General features: G+C 38.6%; 3 protein-coding genes across 3 annotated transcripts; 2 read left to right on the top strand and 1 right to left on the bottom strand.

The window, feature by feature from the left end:
- Window positions 1–3,152: 3,152 nt before the first annotated feature.
- Window positions 3,153–7,515, top strand: LOC105041011 (peptide methionine sulfoxide reductase B1, chloroplastic). Its single transcript, XM_010917793.2, is given in 6 exon segments — window positions 3,153–3,216; window positions 3,219–3,491; window positions 6,525–6,636; window positions 6,800–6,865; window positions 7,011–7,208; window positions 7,300–7,515. Coding segments are annotated over 6 exon segments (741 nt in total). The 3' UTR covers window positions 7,328–7,515.
- Window positions 7,516–9,097: 1,582 nt separating this feature from the next.
- LOC105041013 (chlorophyll a-b binding protein 40, chloroplastic) lies at window positions 9,098–10,149 on the top strand. Its single transcript, XM_010917795.4, has one exon. It carries the CDS (start codon window positions 9,170–9,172, stop codon window positions 9,968–9,970), a length of 801 nt encoding a protein of 266 aa, XP_010916097.1. The 5' UTR covers window positions 9,098–9,169; the 3' UTR covers window positions 9,971–10,149.
- Window positions 10,150–10,165: 16 nt separating this feature from the next.
- Window positions 10,166–12,725, bottom strand: LOC105041014 (AT-hook motif nuclear-localized protein 16). The gene has a single exon (XM_010917796.4). The coding sequence runs from the start codon at window positions 12,447–12,449 to the stop codon at window positions 11,646–11,648; it is 804 nt and encodes a 267-aa protein (XP_010916098.1). The 5' UTR covers window positions 12,450–12,725; the 3' UTR covers window positions 10,166–11,645.
- Window positions 12,726–18,776: the final 6,051 nt, after the last annotated feature.

Genomic DNA, 18,776 nt, shown 5'->3' with positions numbered 1-18,776 from the left:
TAATCTACCATAGGAAAGAAATCAACCTTCAACAAAATAAGTAAGTAGCCAAGAACTCTTAAGGAATTCTAAGGAAGAAATGGAACTCCATGTGGGTGCTTGATGCTTGACACAACTTGACATGAGCACGGCACATGCTGGCATGCATATTTCTTCTCTTGGCATGTGGAGAGTGGTGGCTCCAAAGGTGACGTGGACAAATCCAAGTATGGCCCTATGGACCCAAAGCCAAATGCATTAAAATTTATTGACTGAAAATAAATAACTGAAGTAGAATCAATTTAATGATGCTTCTTCGATCCAAATCGAACTTAAATCATGTTGCCGATTTTTGATGGCTCTGGTGTCCGCACCAGAAGGGGCCCGCTGCCGACCAAGGGAAAGGGAGGGGCGGGGCGAGGCGGCCGTCGGCCAAGGGAAGGGAACCGCCATCGGCCGGCTGTCGCCGGCGGGCCAAGGAAAAAGAGGGAGAGAGAGAGAGGAAGAGAGAAGGAAGAGGGAGAGAGAGAGGAAGAGGAAAGAGAGAGGGGGCCGGCCAAGGGAAGGGGAGGGGTGGGGCGGCCACCGGCAGACCAACCACAGGGGGGGCACGCGGGATCGCCGCCGGCCGGCTGTCGCCGACGGGCCAAGAAAAAAGAGGGAGAGAGAGAGGATGAGGGAAGGAAGAGGGAGAGAGAGAGAGAGGATGATGGAAGGAAGAGGGAGAGGGAGAGAGAGAGAGTGAGGAAGAGGAAAGAGAGAGGGGGCCGGCTAAGGGAAGGGGAGGAGCAGGGCGGCCGCCGACAGCCCACCGACGGACCAACCGGGGGGGGGGGCGCACGGGCCCGCCACCGGTTGTCTGTCGCCGGCGGGCCAAGGAAAAAGAGGGAGAGAGAGAGGAAGAGGAAAGAGAGAGGGGGCCGGCTAAGGGAAGGGGAGGGGTGGGGCGGCCGCCGACAGCCCACCGACGGACCAACCGGGGGGGCGCAAGGGCCCGCCACCGACCGTCTGTCGCCGGCGGGCCAAGGAAAAAGAGGGAGAGAGAGAGGAAGAGGAAAGAGAGAGGGGGCTGGCCAAGAGAAGGGGAGGGGCGGGGCGACCGTCGGCAGCCCACCGACGGACCAACCGGGGGGGCGCGTGGGCCCGCCGTCAGCCGTCTGTCGCCGGCGGGTCAAGGAAAAAGAGGAAGAGAGAGAGGAAAAGGGAGAGAGAGAGAGAAGAAGATGAAAGAGAGAAGAGGGAGCTCATCGTCGCTGGGAGCTCGCCGTCGTGCCGTCGGAGAGGAGAAAATGTCGGAGAAATACTGGAGAAGAGGGAGAAGAGGGATTTTTTTTGGGGTTTTATGGTTCAAAAATGCCAAAAGGGATGGCATTTTCAAAAACGCCATTCCCTTTGGCATTTTGTTTCATTTTTTTTTATTTTTTTTTATGGTATTTTTAATTTTTTTTAATTTTTTTAGTTATTTTTATATTATATTTTAATAAAAAAATTAATTTAAAATTGGGATAATAATTTGAAATGATACTTTTTATTTGTATTAAAGTTAATTTTTTTTAATTTGTAATTATAATTTTTATTTTTTTACCATTTTTTCCCTTTTATTCACTTCTTTTATGATTTTTTTTTATTTTTTGGAATTCAAATTAAAATTTTTATAATTTAAAATTATAATTTTAATTTTCTCCCATTTTTACCCTTTTTGGCATCTTTTTTGGATATTTTTTCCTTTGTTTGGAATATTTTTTTAAAAATTAAATTTAAATTAATTTAGTAATTTGAAATGATATTTTTTATTTGAATTATAATTAGAATTTTTATTTTTTTAAATTCAAAATTATAAATTTTATTTTTGAACTAAAATTAGAATTTTTATTTTTTTTCAGTTCAATTATTTTCCCTTTTTTTATGGTGTTTTTTATTTTTTTTACACCAATTTTTTTAAGATATTTTTTTAAAAAATAATTTGAAATGAGAAAAGTAATTTGAAATAACATTTTTTATTTGAATTAAAGTTAACATTTTTATTTTTTTTAAAATTTTAATTTACAATTTTAATTTTTTTCCCATTTTTTCCTTTTTTCACTTTTTTATGGCATTTTTATTTCCTTTATTTTTTTTAAAATCAGATTAAAATTTTAATTTGTTTTATAATTTAAAATTATAATTATAATTTTTCTTATTTTTATTATTTTTTTATTTTTATGATATTTTTTAGGTATTTTTTTTCTTTGTTTAAAATATTTTTTAAATAAATTCATTTGAAATGGGGAAAGTAATTTGAAATGATATTTTTTATTTTAATTAAAATTAAAATTTTAATTTTTTAAAATTTAAAATTATAATTTTTATTTTTTTTCTTTTTTTTATGGTATTTTTTATTTTTTAATTTTTTAAGATTTTTTTAGAGATATTTTTTAAAAAATAAATTTTAAATGAAAAAAATAATTTGAAATGATATTTTTTATTTGAATTAAAATTAAAATTTTTATTTTTTAAAATTCATTTAAAATTATAATTTTTATTTTTTTCTCATTTTTTTCTTCTTTTATGATATGTTTTTAAAAAAATTAATTTGGAAAGGAGATTGTAATTTGAAATGATGATTTTTATTTGAATTAAAATTTAATTTTTTTAAAAAAATTTAAAAAAAATTATAATTTTTATTTGATTTTTAATTTTTTTTTATGATATTTTATATTTTTTTATATCAATTTTTTTCAGATATTTTTTTAAAAAGATAATTTGAAATGGGGATACTAATTTGAAATGATAATTTTTATTTTAATCAAAATTATAATTTTTATTTTTTTATAAATTTAAAATTATAATTTTTATTTTTTTCTATTTTTTTATTTTTTTTGAAGAGAATTAAAATCGCCAAATCAAATGGCGTTTTAAAAAATACCATTTGATTTGATGATTTTAATTTTTTTTTCATCCACATGAAAAATAGGTGGAATAGGATGGTGACGTGGACATCAAAAAATGCTATTTTGAATAACATTTTATCCTATTTATATCATTTTAATAAATAAATTAAATTTAATTACTTTTATAAATAATTTTTTTTAATTAATTAGATAAAGCACTGGTTATTCAGGGTCTGGAGTTCCATACGATTGTGGAAGCACCCTGTGGCTTCGTGGGCGTGGCTCTCGCCACGGAGTGACCGGATGGAGCCTGTCCACGATCCACGAGGGCAACCCACGTGGACACATTGGAAACCATACAAAGAACTCTACTGCCAGCATCTCTCGCGAGATGGCTCGTGTCCTCGCCTCTTGGTCGCGAGTCGCAGGAAAAACTAGAGCAAGAAATGGCCACGCCCACGCGTGCCGCTCTTCTTTCATCGCCTGCAGTGAGGCTGAGCTCCCACTCCCCTTCTCCCCTCTTCACGGCTCGAGCTCTGCAGACGAACAAGAAAAGCGGAGGGAACTCCTGGAAGTGGAAGCGATCCTCCGTCCGTGCTATGGGCTCCTTTCCCTCCTCCCAGAGGCCGGATCAAGTTCAAGGTCACCGCTCACCAACAAACCCTCCATTCTTTTTTCTGTTTTTTCTTTTAACTAATTCTCTCCAATTGGTTCACCAAAAAGACTTATCTGATGCGTCTATACGATCTGTTGGTTTCCTTTTGTTAATTCTTGTAACTTTTATGGGTAAATTTGATCTGGGTTGATCTGACAAACATAAGGGAGGGGCAACCAAAATAAAACTGGTTTGTTGCTAAACTTGTCCAACTTTCGGCTCTTTTTTTAAAGAATATATTCGTATAGCTACTTTGGCTATGTTTGGTATGCTATCAGGTCTTGTAAATTGTATCTAAGAATCGGGACTTGTCTGTTGAGGTGCTGCCATTCCATACATTGGATTCGTCTTAAGCGGTGGCACGTACTCTTGGTTTCCTTTATGTTGCTTGTTTAAATTTCAAATCAGGCAGATCAGATATGCCTGTCTTTGCTTCAATCATCTTTATACACCCACTATATCTCAAATTAGGCTTAAAAAAATTATGATGCTTTTTTATCCTGCATGTCTTGTTTTTCTCATGAATTTTATTCGATGCTTTTGAACGTGATTGGCGTTTAATTGATCCCTTCAAACTCTTGTTCCGATGCTTTAAGCTTCCATTTTAGAAGACCTTTGCTTTTCGTTTGATTGCCCAACAACTTGAACTTGTGGGACTGGCTACTGTTACTGAACTTGGTTGCCAAAAATGGAAAAGAAAGAAAGAAAGAAAACAAATTTAGGGGAAGGAAATCAGATAGATCAATGGTCATCTATGGTACTGAACATTGATGAAGGGGAAACAAAGGAATTGAATCAGAACTACCTCATTTATCAAGTATTGTACAACACTATGGGGGTGTTTGGTTCGTAACCGAAATCGTAATGGGAATGAAAATCGGAATGACTTGGAATCAAAATCGGAATGACCAAATCCTCCGAAGTATTTGGTTCGTGATCGAAATTGGAATCGGAATCGAAATTGGAATGAAAATTTGAATCCATAAAGGAGAGTAGGGATTGAGTTCTATATAGATTGAGCTATTCCCGTTCCACCCTAGAATCGGAATCGGAATCGGAATCGGAATGGGATTCCTCCCAACCAAACGGTTGGAATGAGAGTCACCATTCCGATTCTGATTCCAGACCCCCACTCCCCCCAACCAAACACCCCCTATATATAGCGGTATAGTATTTCTTTGAAGATAGACCTAAATGCCTTAAAAAAGTCTTTTGATGGAGTGTCGAGTGAGGCTTTAATAGAGTTCCGCTGCCAAGGTGATTGGAGGCACTTTGGAGTTGGATCAAGATATTGGATTCTCAAAAATCTTCTAGGAAATTTTCATTTAGCCTTTTTACATTGTTATATTTGCTTAAAGTTTGGTTTGAATTGAAGCAATAAAAAAAAGCAGCCTTAGCTATTGATCATGCAATCCAATGAGAGTTCAACCATATGTAAACTACTCTTATAAGCAAACCTCATACAGAAATAGTATCTGACGTATTAGGGAGGCAGATGTTTGATTTTGGTTGATTCCAGAGCTAACTTCAGCAGAACTGCTGCCTGGTAGATTGACAACCATCGATCAACTATTTTCTAGTTTCTCACAATTATTTTCCATATTATGGACCTTTGAAGCACCACGTCAATGATCCATATCATAGAGTTAAACTGGATCATATGGAAGTTTTTTGTGATTACCCAAATAAATGTATTTTTATCTGATTCTACCTGGATTGTGACTGCCTTGCACTGTGTGGTAGCTGAAGTCCTGGTACAAAATCCTGAAGCCCTATTAATTGAATCCCTGATTTTTTGACATCTTACAAAACCCATTATATGCTTTCCTGATTCATCCCTATGCAGTCCTGCAACCCAGCATGCTATGATTTTTGAGCACCATTTATGAAATATGTCATCTGACTTTTTGGAGATATAGACCAACTACAAAATATGTACCCTGTGCGAGATATAAATCTACCAATATTAATGGTCTAATAACTCCCTTCTAGTGAAGCTATTCGGAATAACAAGTTGCAATGGCTTCATTTATTTTGTGTGTCCTCTCCAAATAACATCATAATTTCAGACTTTTTCCCTTTCTCAATGTAATTATGGAGGTGGTCCAGCTGCAGATGCATTTGAGGAAATGTGGTTGGATGATGAACCCATAATCATTATATATGTTTCTACCACTGGAAATTCAGCACTCTAGTGTGAACATTCTTGTTATTCTATAGGCAATAGTTGGTTATTTTCATTCAAAGTCTTTGTTAATGTAAGCTTCTGGGAGCTTCTTGATATGTCATGATCCCTTGTATGCAATTGTTTTATTCTATATCCTGTCATTTTTCTTGGAGAAATATAGTTTGTCTATTTAAACAATCAGCCCATTAAAAAATGAAAAGAAAAAAAATCAGCTTATTTTTCATAGCTTCTAAAACTTATACTTCAAATTATATGGAATATCAAATTATGATTTTTAATTCCTGTACTTTTTTGGAAAAAGGAAAAAAAATTATCATACTGTAACATGTTTGCCTTAACAAAGGTAGCTTGCTCGCCACTCTACCATTGAAGTGATATGTTTCACATTTACCAAAGAGAGAATTTATATCTTTTGTAAACATTTAAGATTTATTAAAGCTAGAAAAATTCTAAGCTTTGGTTGGACAATGTGTAGCCTTGACCAGCCTTAAGTTAGTCAAGGCATGCACATCCTCCTCATGGATGGCTAAAAGAATTTATGCGAAGACTCATCATCACCTTGATCAGTTGCAGAGGTCAGTCCTGCCTTGGTCTACTAGATCTTAAGTGTGGCTTGGCCATAATCTGGCATAAATGAAGGCTGACTTGATGGTCTTAAGGTCATTATAGGCCAGCTCATTGTCCTGGTTTTCATCATTTGTCATGACGATAAAATCAATACCAGACAGCTGAACTTGCATCTCCATTTATATATTGATTGTACCTCTGCCAGTATTGTTTTGCAGTTGAAGCATTGTTCTTTGAACTTATTCTTTATGTTTGTCCTACAAAGAGCCAGGTCAAGTTAATTATGCCTCCTTGAGTGATGAGGAGTGGAAGAAGCGTCTTACACAGGAACAATATTACATAACTCGGCAAAAGGGTACTGAGAGGGCTTTCACCGGGTATGAGCCCTAATGTCCTATTGCTTTCCCATCAGCCCTTTTTCTAGAACCTACTTTCTTCATGTTAACAGCACATGTTTGCTATTTCCTGGTTGGCAACATGATATAGCTTCTAAGTAGATTGCTAGTCTAATGTTGTGATATACCGTGCTTATTCTTGCAGGGAATATTGGAACACTAAGACTCCTGGGACATACCATTGTGTATGTTGTGACACACCTCTCTTTGAGTAAGTTTTGCTTTTAAACAATAGAGTGCGGAAGATGCTTTATATTTTATTTTGCAGACTCAAATCCAGTATTTGAGGGGTTTTGCTTGCATGTGATGATTCGAAGAAATAAATCTGTATGCTCTTTGGCCTTCTCTATTTTCAGATCAGGCACAAAATTTGACAGTGGAACTGGTTGGCCATCCTACTATGAACCAATTGGAAACAATGTGAAATCCAAGCTAGACATGTCAATCATTTTCATGCCCCGAACTGAGGTTCTTTGTGCAGTTTGTGATGCACATCTTGGTCATGTCTTTGACGATGGGCCCCCACCTACAGGAAAACGATATTGTATCAATAGGCAAGGTTTCCCACTTTTTATTTTTATGTGAATCTTTGGGATAGCTGAGTGGGATTTAACTTGCCTGCATGATTTTTTTCCTAATCTGCAGTGCATCCGTAAAACTGAAGCCGCAGTAGCAGAGAGGCTCGAGATGAATTAAAGGAAGTGTGTTTGAGCACTGTAGATATATCATTTTCTCCAGGAATTCTAAGTTCTCTACTAATCAGATCTGTCCTGAGCTTTTTTACTGACTGTACTTAAATCTTTTTCAGAATAGCTGAAACGAAAAGGTTGTGGAATTATAATGTTTATGATGTTTATTGTCCATCTTGTTTCTTATATAAGTACTTCTATGGTGGGAAAGCTGGTTCTATGCTTGAGTTTTTAAGTTCTGAACACCGTTTGCTGAAAGAAGCAAGGCTTGGAGCCAAGGAAAACAGGATGTGCAGCGAGATGTCACTCTGGTGGTGGTGCATGAGAACTTGTATCTCAACCAGTAAGCGTTATGGTGGTACGAACTGGAGACTTTGGAACGATCAGAATTTTCTAGTTCTCCTCACGCGGATAAATGGCTTTCTAGCTTTTGGATTTGAAAGTTGAATCTCAGAAAACGTGAGAACTTTGTCGTGTGTGTACATCTTTGATCTTGCATCGCAGGCTCGTCTGTAGCTTTGAAAAGTTAGCAGAATTTTGGTGCATGTAGTGCAGCCACCATATTCTAAACATTCGAAGACTCTTGGACTTTTAGGTTGCGCTTCGAAGATATCAAGATCCTAAGTCTGTCATCTAACTCTATGATGATTAAGACTGAGCATGTGATCGGGAAAACCTGATGCCAGTGATCACATTATTGCTGACACAAAATACATAATGTATATGTGTGTATATTCATACGTGCACATACAAAAGTTTATTTTTATACACCCATTTAAGGGGAGAAACAATGTCGCATCCTTAAGTTTTGAGCCTTAAAAGTCCAAGGCGATATTCCTTTCACATGCATTAAAGAATTCAACCAAAAAAAGAGGATATTCTAATTGGGAGCTGCAGAACAAATTGAGTTGATCGCAAGTTCCCCATTTTCTTAAAATGTTGCTCCATATGTATGATCTTATTCATTTATCAGCAAACATCATAAAGTAATTAAAGAGCCAAGAAACATTAAGTATTTTGACAAGAAATGGATTATATATAATTAAGTCCTAAAGGTTAGTGAATTTCTAATAATCAAATATTATCATATAAACTTTTTAGCTTCAGCTTCCTCAAATCTCTTTTTCTTCTTTCCCATTCGAAGACAACTTGAGATCTTAATGTTTTTGTGCGTCAAATCTTATATCTTACGGTTGGGAGTTATTTTACACTCTTGTATATGCGGTCAATAAGAGGGTTTAGGAGTTTACCAAAAAAAAAAAAAAGAGAAAAAGTTTAGGCGGCGTTCCTTCTTTTTCCTTTGGTGAATAATACGTAGTTTATTTATTCTTCGTTTTTGTTTTTTGGGCGTGGTGGGTGGGGTGCGTGCGAACTAGATATCGATTATCTCCGGAAGATTTCCTCTCTCCAAGGCATGGCATCCATAGGCTTACATACGACCACGTTATCCAAATCCAGATTTTCGAGCGATAATCCGATACGGAAAACTGACTCTCTTGAGAGGCAAGACAAAATGGAAACGCTGGACCACCCCCTTATGATCGAACTGGGCTAACGTCATTTTTTGGTGATCACGAACTTCGTTAACATGGCTCGTAATGCGCCAACTGTTCGATCATATCGAAACCTCAAAACCCATCGACCAATGAAAAGAAAGACAAAGATTTCCCTAGATAAGGACTGCTACCTCTTTCCCTACCTCTCCACCGCCTTCCTCTTTTATATTAATACCCCCGGCCATCCTCCCCTTCTCTCCCAGAAAGAACTCTTGTACCTTCTCCTCCTTCTACCAATAACTACACGAGCCTCCCTTTCTCCATCCAACCATGGCTGCTACCATGGCCCTCTCTTCCCCCTCATTCGCCGGCAAGGCTGTGAAGCTCTCTCCCTCGGCCTCCGAGATAAACGGTGAAGGCAGGATCACCATGCGCAAGACTGTCCCCAAGCCCAAGCCTGTCGCCGCCGGCAGCCCTTGGTACGGCCCCGACCGCGTCAAGTACTTGGGTCCCTTCTCTGGCGAGCCCCCATCCTACCTCACCGGCGAATTCCCCGGCGACTATGGTTGGGACACCGCCGGCCTCTCCGCCGACCCTGAGACCTTCGCCAAGAACCGTGAGCTCGAGGTCATCCACTGCCGGTGGGCCATGCTCGGCGCCCTCGGCTGCGTCTTCCCGGAGCTCCTTGCTCGCAATGGCGTCAAGTTCGGCGAGGCCGTCTGGTTCAAGGCCGGTGCCCAGATCTTCAGTGAGGGTGGTCTGGACTATCTCGGCAACCCCAGCCTGATCCACGCTCAGAGCATTCTGGCCATCTGGGCCTGTCAAGTTATCCTGATGGGCGCCGTGGAGGGCTACCGGATTGCCGGCGGGCCGCTCGGCGAGGTGACCGACCCTCTGTACCCCGGGGGTAGCTTCGACCCTCTGGGCCTGGCCGACGACCCCGAGGCCTTTGCAGAGCTCAAAGTGAAGGAGATCAAGAACGGCAGGCTGGCCATGTTCTCGATGTTCGGGTTCTTCGTGCAGGCCATCGTCACCGGCAAGGGTCCGTTGGAGAACTTGGCCGACCACTTGGCCGATCCCGTCAACAACAACGCTTGGGCCTATGCCACCAACTTTGTCCCCGGCAAGTGATCAGCTAGAGTTCCTCCTCCCAAGGAGTTTCTGCTTTTAAGGTTGTTGGTAATCTGCATTAATCTGTCGCAATGGCCATGTTTGCCTTGAATTGTTGACGTTTAATCATGGTTCAAGCATTCATCCGTACTCAACAAAAACTTGTAAGTTGGATATGGAATAGCTGAATGTGTTGTGTTTGTCTGGCTTCCGATCGGATGACTTCTCTAAGTTGCACCGCGAACAAGTCTAACGGTAACACAACTAGTGCCATGAGTTTGCAATTACTATAATTTTAAGTACGAGATCCTCAACGGTACTCAAAAAATTATATCAATATTTTATATATTTTAAAATATTTATAAAAAAAAATTATGTGATATTTATCTAAATTGTTCAAATAGCCATAGAGTTTATCCTTTTTTTTTTTAATTTTTTAACGCACGCACGAAGTCATTCATTTTTTGATGGATATTCTCGAAACATGTACAGTATCCTGCAGTACTTTTTAAGTATCACAGAAGATCCGTTCTCATAATTTTATAGGATAACAAAGTAAAAAATAATCTGTCATTCTAATAGTGGGTGCGCATTGCAGCTTTACTATAATATGTGGAGATACTGTATCCATGGTTTGAATCAATGATCGTTAGATCACAATAAAGCAATTTTATGCAAATCACAAAAATTAGGTTTTATTTTAAAAATGGCTATAACAAATGTAGTATAATTGAGATCCAACTCTTAGATTGATGGTTGGTCATTTTATATTTACCTTTGTTTAATTGACAAAAAAAGGCGAAAGAAAAATAAATTTTTTTTTGGTGAAAAAGAAAAGAAACAAAAAGGTGGTTGAGGATTTATTATTATTATTATTATTTGAGGTTTTGATGTTATTTTATGTTTAATGCCAGCTTACCCCTAAATGTATACAAAATAGGGATAATTGTCGGTAGAAACAAGCCTGATTGCATGCAAGATATAGATTTAATTATAAATAGAGATTAAATGCAAGTTGTTATCATATATTAACTAAATATAAAATGGTAGTCAAACAAAAAAAAAGGGCCAAATATTAAGTTCTTAGAAGAGCAAATTGCCATGAACGTTTGAGAAAATCTTTTGTTCTCAATGTTCCCAATTCCCATTGGTGTTCATGCTACATGTTTTCAACAATTTCCCCTTTGGATGGGGAACTTGAACAATTTTAGCCCAATTTTGTGCTCCTTTAACATACATTATCTAAAAATAATTACTTATTACAATCTAATCATAACCATAACCATCAATAATTACTCCAACCATTTCGACAAGTAATTATAATCTAGGGGCTTTTAACGTATGATCGACTCACAAGAACAAACAACAGAATTACTGTAATAATGATATAAGCGTAGGGCATGTTAATTGGTTGGGCGGTGGAGCCCTAAATTTTATGCTTGCACCCTTAAATCAAGTCCGCATGCCAGTCCCAGGTTTCAAATTTCAAACCACCGTTAGACCAGCATGACGGTACGGGGTTTCAAATTCTAAGCGAAGAAATAATTACTAATTATCATGCAAAAGTAATCATTAGTTTTTTTTTTTTTTTCTAATTTCCTGCTTGCGCATCGCTAGACACGTCTATGAGAAGGGCTGTAAGATTTTGAGACATGGAACAAACGCAGGAACTATTTGCTTTGATTTCTTGGTCATGTCAACTCTTTGTGAGTTGGCGCCCTGGTCCCCATGCATAAACCTCCGGCGCCACGCTAGCAGAAGCCACCACTCCCGGCGGCACACCGTACAAGTTGGCCATCTCAACATGCTCCCGGCGATGGCGCTGATACTGATCGCTGGCAGCTTTATCTTCTTCTTCCGAAAGCGGCAGCCGGTCGAAGGTGGCGGTCACGAACGACGCCGCCATCACCACCACCGGCCCGGCCGCGATCAGAGCTCCCGCCACTCCCCCGCCCACTACCTGCCCCTGTGATCCCGCCAAGTAAACCGTCAGGCCGGCAGCCGCAGCCGGCGGCACCGGCGGCGGGAAGAAGCACCCCAGCAGCGACAGGATCTCGAACCGCCCGTGGAACGTCAAGAAGGCGCCTGGCGGGGCAGAGGTGGGAGGCTGGCGGAGCGCGACGTTGGTCACGCACCCACTCCCGCCAAGCACACACACCCCGCGCCGCCTCTGTCGCGCGAAGCCGGCGATGCACTCGGAGATGTCGCACCCCGCGGCCACCTCCATGGCATGGGCGCGGAGCGCGGTCGGGATGTCCCTAGCGATAACGATCGGCGGCTTTGGCCTATTCTTCGAGCCAGCCGGCCGGCCGCGAGGCCGCCGGACTGGCTCCTTTGACTTGCTGACAGGCGCTTGGGTGGTGGGGAGGCTTGGAACCAGGGCTGACTTGGGGTCAAGGCAGTCCATGTGGCGGTGATTGGCCCTGTCCTGGGTCTTGCAGGCGGAAGTGTTGGTACTGGGACCAGTAGTAGTAGGAACTACTTGATTTGCACCGGCCATTACTTTGTCTTAGAACAGGACGATGCAGGAGCTTATAAGTAGGAGACACCGTGTGTGGAGAGAGCGCTTTTTTTTTTTTTTTTTAAAAGAGAGAGAGAGAGAGAAGAAAAAAAAAAAAAAGGATGTTTAGGATTTATGGGTAAGTGGTAGGACTGACCTTGTCATTATATTAGAGTAAATTTTCGTAGCTGCCTAACTTTCAACTGACTCAGCCCTCATGTTAATTACCTTCTCCAACAGTTAACTGCAAGTCCTTTTTAAAATTAGGCCGGGATCTATTAATATTGCTGCTGCTGAATTCTATGGTTGGTGAATTCATTATCATGGTTATGACATGAGATTGGGTTGGTGACAACTACCGAGGTTAAATAAATAAATTCAGCGTACCATGAAGATTTTTGAGCATCCAAGCATCCGGTGCATATGCTCCAACAACCTTCTACCATGCACGAATTTGAAAGAAAAAAAGAGAAAAAAAAAACTTTGCAAGCAATTTTGCTTGAAATAAATTATTATAAAATTTAGATTGATTCAGACCCAACTTCATGCGGCTGCAGTAGCAAGTAACATATAAATTCACCCAAACTGATTCTAGACTTACCGTCATATATGATCATGATCATTCGAAAGTCTGACCTGCTCAAGCATCTGATTAATGTTATGTATATCTCGAGATTTATAAGAGTTTGAATTGTATATTTTGTACAAAAGAATGGTTGATTTTTTATGATGACGTTAATTGTTAAATCATGCATTGCATCGTTCTTGAAGCACTCAAATCCCTTTCTTCCATCCATCTGTATGGATCTGAAAGCGATTATTATGCGATCCAATGGTTAATGTTGTGAAAAAAAAAAAAAAAAATCATCCTTTGACATAAAAGATACAACCCAATCCGGTATATACAGCATTCACATTACCGTGCAAACTGCAACTGGAGTACTGTCAAGTGCCCCTCCAAATTATGAATCACAATTGCCAACAGATCGGAAAATGGCAAGACCATCAAGATTAACAACCATAGAGGAGCTACCCTGACAATTTAACTATATAATCAAGTGCATCTGTTGTTAAATATCCAATGTGATGAAACAAAAAATGGGCAGATGGCGCATATCTAGATTAGCAGATACTTTCATTCAACTCATCCACCTCCATGCAACAAAAAACAACAATTCCCCTTGAGATTGCCGACACCAGTAATCTCATGCCAAATTGAATGAAATGAATATGTAGTGGGCCAAGAAATAACAATTCCCACCTGATATCTAGGATTTAAGAATCAATGTGCATATCCCTGGAATTTCTGCTACAAAATTTAAGATAACAACTTGCATCCGTTGATATGAAGAATATCTATGAGAATATTCTTGCATACATCTCCTTGGAAATCAAATCCTGTTTCCTTCGCAAACTGTTCTACTCCAGCCAAATTGTGAATTTGATCAATGACCTGTCACACCTCGAATCCAACAGCTGGATCGGATACGTGATGGCCGCACACTCCTTAGAGCATGCCCTAAAAAATATACAAGGCCAAAAATAATTCCATACAATCTCAACATTCATAATATCTAATTTCAATAATAACTTGTAAAACTTGCATAATTACAATTGAAATTCTTTCAATCTTCTGATCAGATATCATGACATTCTATCTATTCATCTGCTCACCCGCAATCCAAACCATAGTCAATCATGAGCATCCTATATCTCTGAGAAGAAAAAGAAAGATGAAGGGGTGTGACCTTTACAGCCAAGTAAGAATTCTCATATCACACTAATATAATAATATAATCTAAAAATAAGAATAAGTAATAAAACATAAAATCTCATATTCAATATCCGGAATAATGCAAACATCTATAAATTATCTGTCTTGTCAAAAGAGATGCATCATCATATGTTAATGGATGAAATACTTTTGTTCGACAATTATTTCATATCTTATCTTTCATTTCTCTTTTCATAATCACATGATTTTTAACCTTTTCTTTCTGACTCTGGACTAACCAAATCTATATCTCAGTCTTTATCCGAACAAATTTTTACTCAAAAGCCTTTCAAAGCTGTCCCAGGATGAGCTTCTGGCCGGCTGTCTCACGTACGAAAGTCCATGAGGAGCTGTCCCAGGCATAAGCTACTGACGGACTGTCCCAGGCATAAGCTCCTAGCCGGTTGATCCATATATAAGCCAGTAGGAGCTGTTCCAGGCATAAGCTCCTGGCAGACTGTCCCAGGTATAAGCTCCTGACGGGTTGTTGCACATGACAAGGCTAGTCTAAACCATATCTCTTTTTTATTTAATTATTATATGTTGATTTCACCAAATCAATTTTGATTTACACTGTGATCAAATTAGATATGTCATATTCATATAATCATGCCATCAACCATTGATACATATATATATTGACATAACATACTCATGCTAAAAAATTATATAAGCAAATAACGGTGTCTCGAATATAGCAAATTCATCGATCTCAAATCCAATGATGCAAAACCAATGATGCAAGACCAACGATAAAATAACATATATAATGGTGATCATGTACAGGGATTCTTACCTTTATCGATGACTGATCTAAATACAGAATTTGATGAGCTTCTCAATCTATGTATCCGAAATCAAAATATTTTGCTCCATATCTTCTTGTATAACAAATACATCTTTACATAATCAGAATTAAACATAAAAATCATATATGGAGAAATTACGGATAAACGATCCTAATAACATAAATTCAGGATCTCTCCTAGGATTAACCAAAATTGGGATTTGTCTAAGTATCTGGACCCTCTACTGATCCACAAGACTTTTGCAGAGAGAAGATTCATAAAGAGAAAAAATTTTAGAGAGAGAAAATTTTAAAGAGAGAAAGTAGAGAGAGGAAGTGGAGAGAATTTTTGTATCCTTCAAATGAGGTAATTATGACCGAGATCATCAGCAGTCATATCAGGATGATTTAATATGGATTAACCATGATCAATATTATAAATTTCGAATAAGGATCAGACTGAAATCCAATCTACTGCATGAATTTTGAAGCAATTTCAGGTTATTTTATTTTCATCTCAAGTTTGCCTTAGGGTCCGTGATGAAATCAGAGAGAGAGAAAGATCCTAGAGAGAGAAAATCTAAAGAAAAAGTAGAGAGAATCTAGAGAGAGAAATTGGAGAGAGAAAGATAGAGAGGGGAGAGGAAAGAGAGAGAGAGAGGAAATTCTCTTTTTCTTTCTTTCTTTCTTTCTTTCTTTTTCTTTTTTTTTCTCTTTCTCTTTTTTTTTCTTTTTCTTTTCTCTTTTTTTTTTCTTTTTTTTTTCCTTTTCTTTTCTTCCTCTTCCTTGGCCGGACAGGGGACGGACTGGGGGGAGGCTCAATGGCTTGGCTCCGACGAAGGGTGGCAGCATGGCCGGATGTCCGACAGTAGGTGGAGGCGACGGTGGAGCAAGGGATGGCCGGTGGTAAGGTTTGGCCGACGAGAAATTAAGAAGAGATCGAAAAAATAGGAGACCGTCATTTTTTTTTTGTTTTCTAATCATTGGTCGGTCACCGACGGCCAAGACCCTCAGGAAAGAGGGATAGAGAGATGAAGTCCTATCCTATGGGTGAGACACCACAGACGGCGGCGCCGAAGGTTGGAAAAGAGGAGGAAAAGGATTCGGCCAAACAAAGCAAAACAGGGGTTCAACTTTTCATAGATTTTCCGACGATCCCGATGGCCGATGAGGATCGACGAAGCCATGGGTAGGAGGGGAAGGAAGAGAGAAAGGAAGGTCGAAGCTTACCTCCGACTTCGGTGAGGTCTCCGGCGATAATTTGAGACGAACACGATGAGGACATCCGCAGCTTCAACGAAAAATTCGAAAGAAAAATAAGAAGAAAAATCTGGTGCTCGTCATGGCTAGCCATGGAGGAGGGAAGGGAGATTTTATAGAGGTCTTCCTAGGGTTTCTAGGGGCCCTAGGAGTCCTTTTCCTGATCAGTCATGGGAAAGAAGAAGAAGACTCCAACGAGAGTCTTCTTCCAAATTTTTTTTTTTTTTTATGGAATTTGTTGGCCTTTGGGCTTGGTCCAAGGCCCAAATGGGGCGGGTATTACATGACCCTAGCCTACACCTATCTAGTCAGAGAATAGCGGAATCAACCAAATTATGAAATTTCAACATCATACAAGCAAATACCCATTCATCAAAATTGCTTCTCAACTAGCGTCATAATTCTGTTTTTCAAATACACTAGGTGACACTTGGGAAATTTTACCCATATATTCACTTTGTTAAACCAAAGATGAACGTAATGTTTGACATCACTAGTAAATCATATGATCTTACATCCAGGAACTATTGATCGGTTCACATTCGTTTTGCAATGTAAGAAGTTGTTTCCAAAACCAATGCCAACACATACAAGCAGTCGTAACAAGTTTTAAAAATTTTACACCGCTTCCTGAACTAGGTAATAGCTTTTTCTTCTCAAGAGATGTCCTATATTAAGACCATTGATCTTGGTAGCAAGTATGACATCATTTTCTGATCAATCATCCTGCACCAAAGAATGCGAGGACAATACTAATGAATGCAAGATATGCAAGGCAGCTATGTCAGGAAGAAATTCATACTTCAATATACTCTATAAGCAAGCAATTCCTAGGATAGATTTGATTTATTATTCCTCAGAAAATCAAATTAATCACCATAGAATGTCTTGGTGCTACACGCATGTTACATATAAGTTTGCACTGACCTTGGTGCTGCATACCTAGTATAGTTCGAACTTATCTCGAGTGCCTGGACTAGTTTAAAGCAGAGGAAATCAGGAGCAGCTGATTGGGAAAAAAAATATACACGAATGTTATGAAGTGTTTGATATAACAAAGCAAACATCTTTATAACATGGCATAAGATGGCACAACAAGGATTTGTTAAAATATGCTCCAAAAATCAGAAAGATTAATAGGGGCTACATAAAATTGCCAACTATTAAGCACATAAATGCACAAACAACAAGTTTTGAGAATGATGCATCACACATCTAAAAGAATTTGTTAAGTTATATATCTTCATATGACGAATATCTATTCTAGAAAGTGAAACTTTAGTAATTAGCACAAATCTACACAAATTGGTAAATAGTCATGGAGAGAGATTCAAGAAGATATGATGAAATTTGTGCATATAAAATGAAAAAAAAAAATAATAAGTACAATTTTATAGAAAATGTGTTATTTGATTTTCTTTTTTGGGTTGGGATGAACAAATATCTTCAAGTCATTTGAGCTCTTAGTGCTGACTATTGATGAACTTGGTACACACGAGCTTTGTTGGCGGCCATCTGTTATATCTAAATTCGCAACTATGTGTTTTCAAATACATGCAATAATTTGATCTCAATGAACAAATGATTACGTTTGAATACAGAAAGCCATGGGAGTTCCTTTTTTATTGCAAAACATTCAGAAGGATTAATAGCTTCATCTTGTCTCTTATACATATCTTGCAAGCGAGAAACCAAAGAAATTCATCTAATAAAATGAAAGTATTATTAATTAATTCCTCCCCATTAAGATCCACAACGCAGTTGGAACGAAAAATAAAATAACTCCCTATCATGGAGTTGGGGAGTCAAAATGCAGCAGTCCAGTAGCAGTATTGCATTCGTAAGTTTATTTGATAAATTTTGAATAAGCATAGAACTATATCTATAGAAAAGAAAATGTAAAATTATGATGACATAAATATTAAAATTTTAAAAAAAGTCTTTTGCAAAAATCATTACTGATTCAATAGAGCATGAACAGCTTAAGTTACTAACCATTCCCACTACATCATAGCATTGAGACTTCCATCCCCTAAAAGAAGGCATAGGTCATAGAAGAATGGATGATGGTTAGACCATACGAGAGATTTCAGGATGTTAATGAAACCTTCTGCCTCTGCAATATCAGTTAAAAGTTGAAAAGTCTCCAATCCCTTCAGCCAATTCTTCACTTCCCATCATCGGTGTAGCCTCAACGTAGCATCTTCACGAGACAAATTCCATCCTCCAACCCAAATTTATATAAATATTTAGAATTGTTTGATGCAACTAAATGCAACAAAAAGGGTTGTGCAATCCATCAGCAAACCTGTGCAATTAGTTTATTAGCTATTTCTTCAGACATTGGTTGAGGATCTTTTGAGTCACATGGCACACATTTCTCCACCGTCGCATCCGATATTACATAAGAAAATTATTAGAAAGTGGAATTTGTGCTGTGTATCACTTACAAAAGCATCAAGTTGAAAGGTCAATTCTAAAAACAATCCACAGTAGCAGACACTGG

This window comes from Elaeis guineensis, chromosome 3 (genome assembly GCF_000442705.2).
Source record: "Elaeis guineensis isolate ETL-2024a chromosome 3, EG11, whole genome shotgun sequence".
Taxonomy (NCBI): domain Eukaryota; kingdom Viridiplantae; phylum Streptophyta; class Magnoliopsida; order Arecales; family Arecaceae; genus Elaeis; species Elaeis guineensis.
Note: the sequence above shows the minus strand (reverse complement) of the source record. Positions and strands in the feature narration are given on the sequence as shown.

Excerpts from the sequence above, each read along its gene's own strand:
- LOC105041013 (XM_010917795.4), top strand. The coding sequence starts at position 9,170 with ATGGCTGCTACCATGGCCCTCTCTTCCCCCTCATTCGCCGGCAAGGCT.
- LOC105041014 (XM_010917796.4), bottom strand. The coding sequence starts at position 12,449 with ATGGCCGGTGCAAATCAAGTAGTTCCTACTACTACTGGTCCCAGTACC.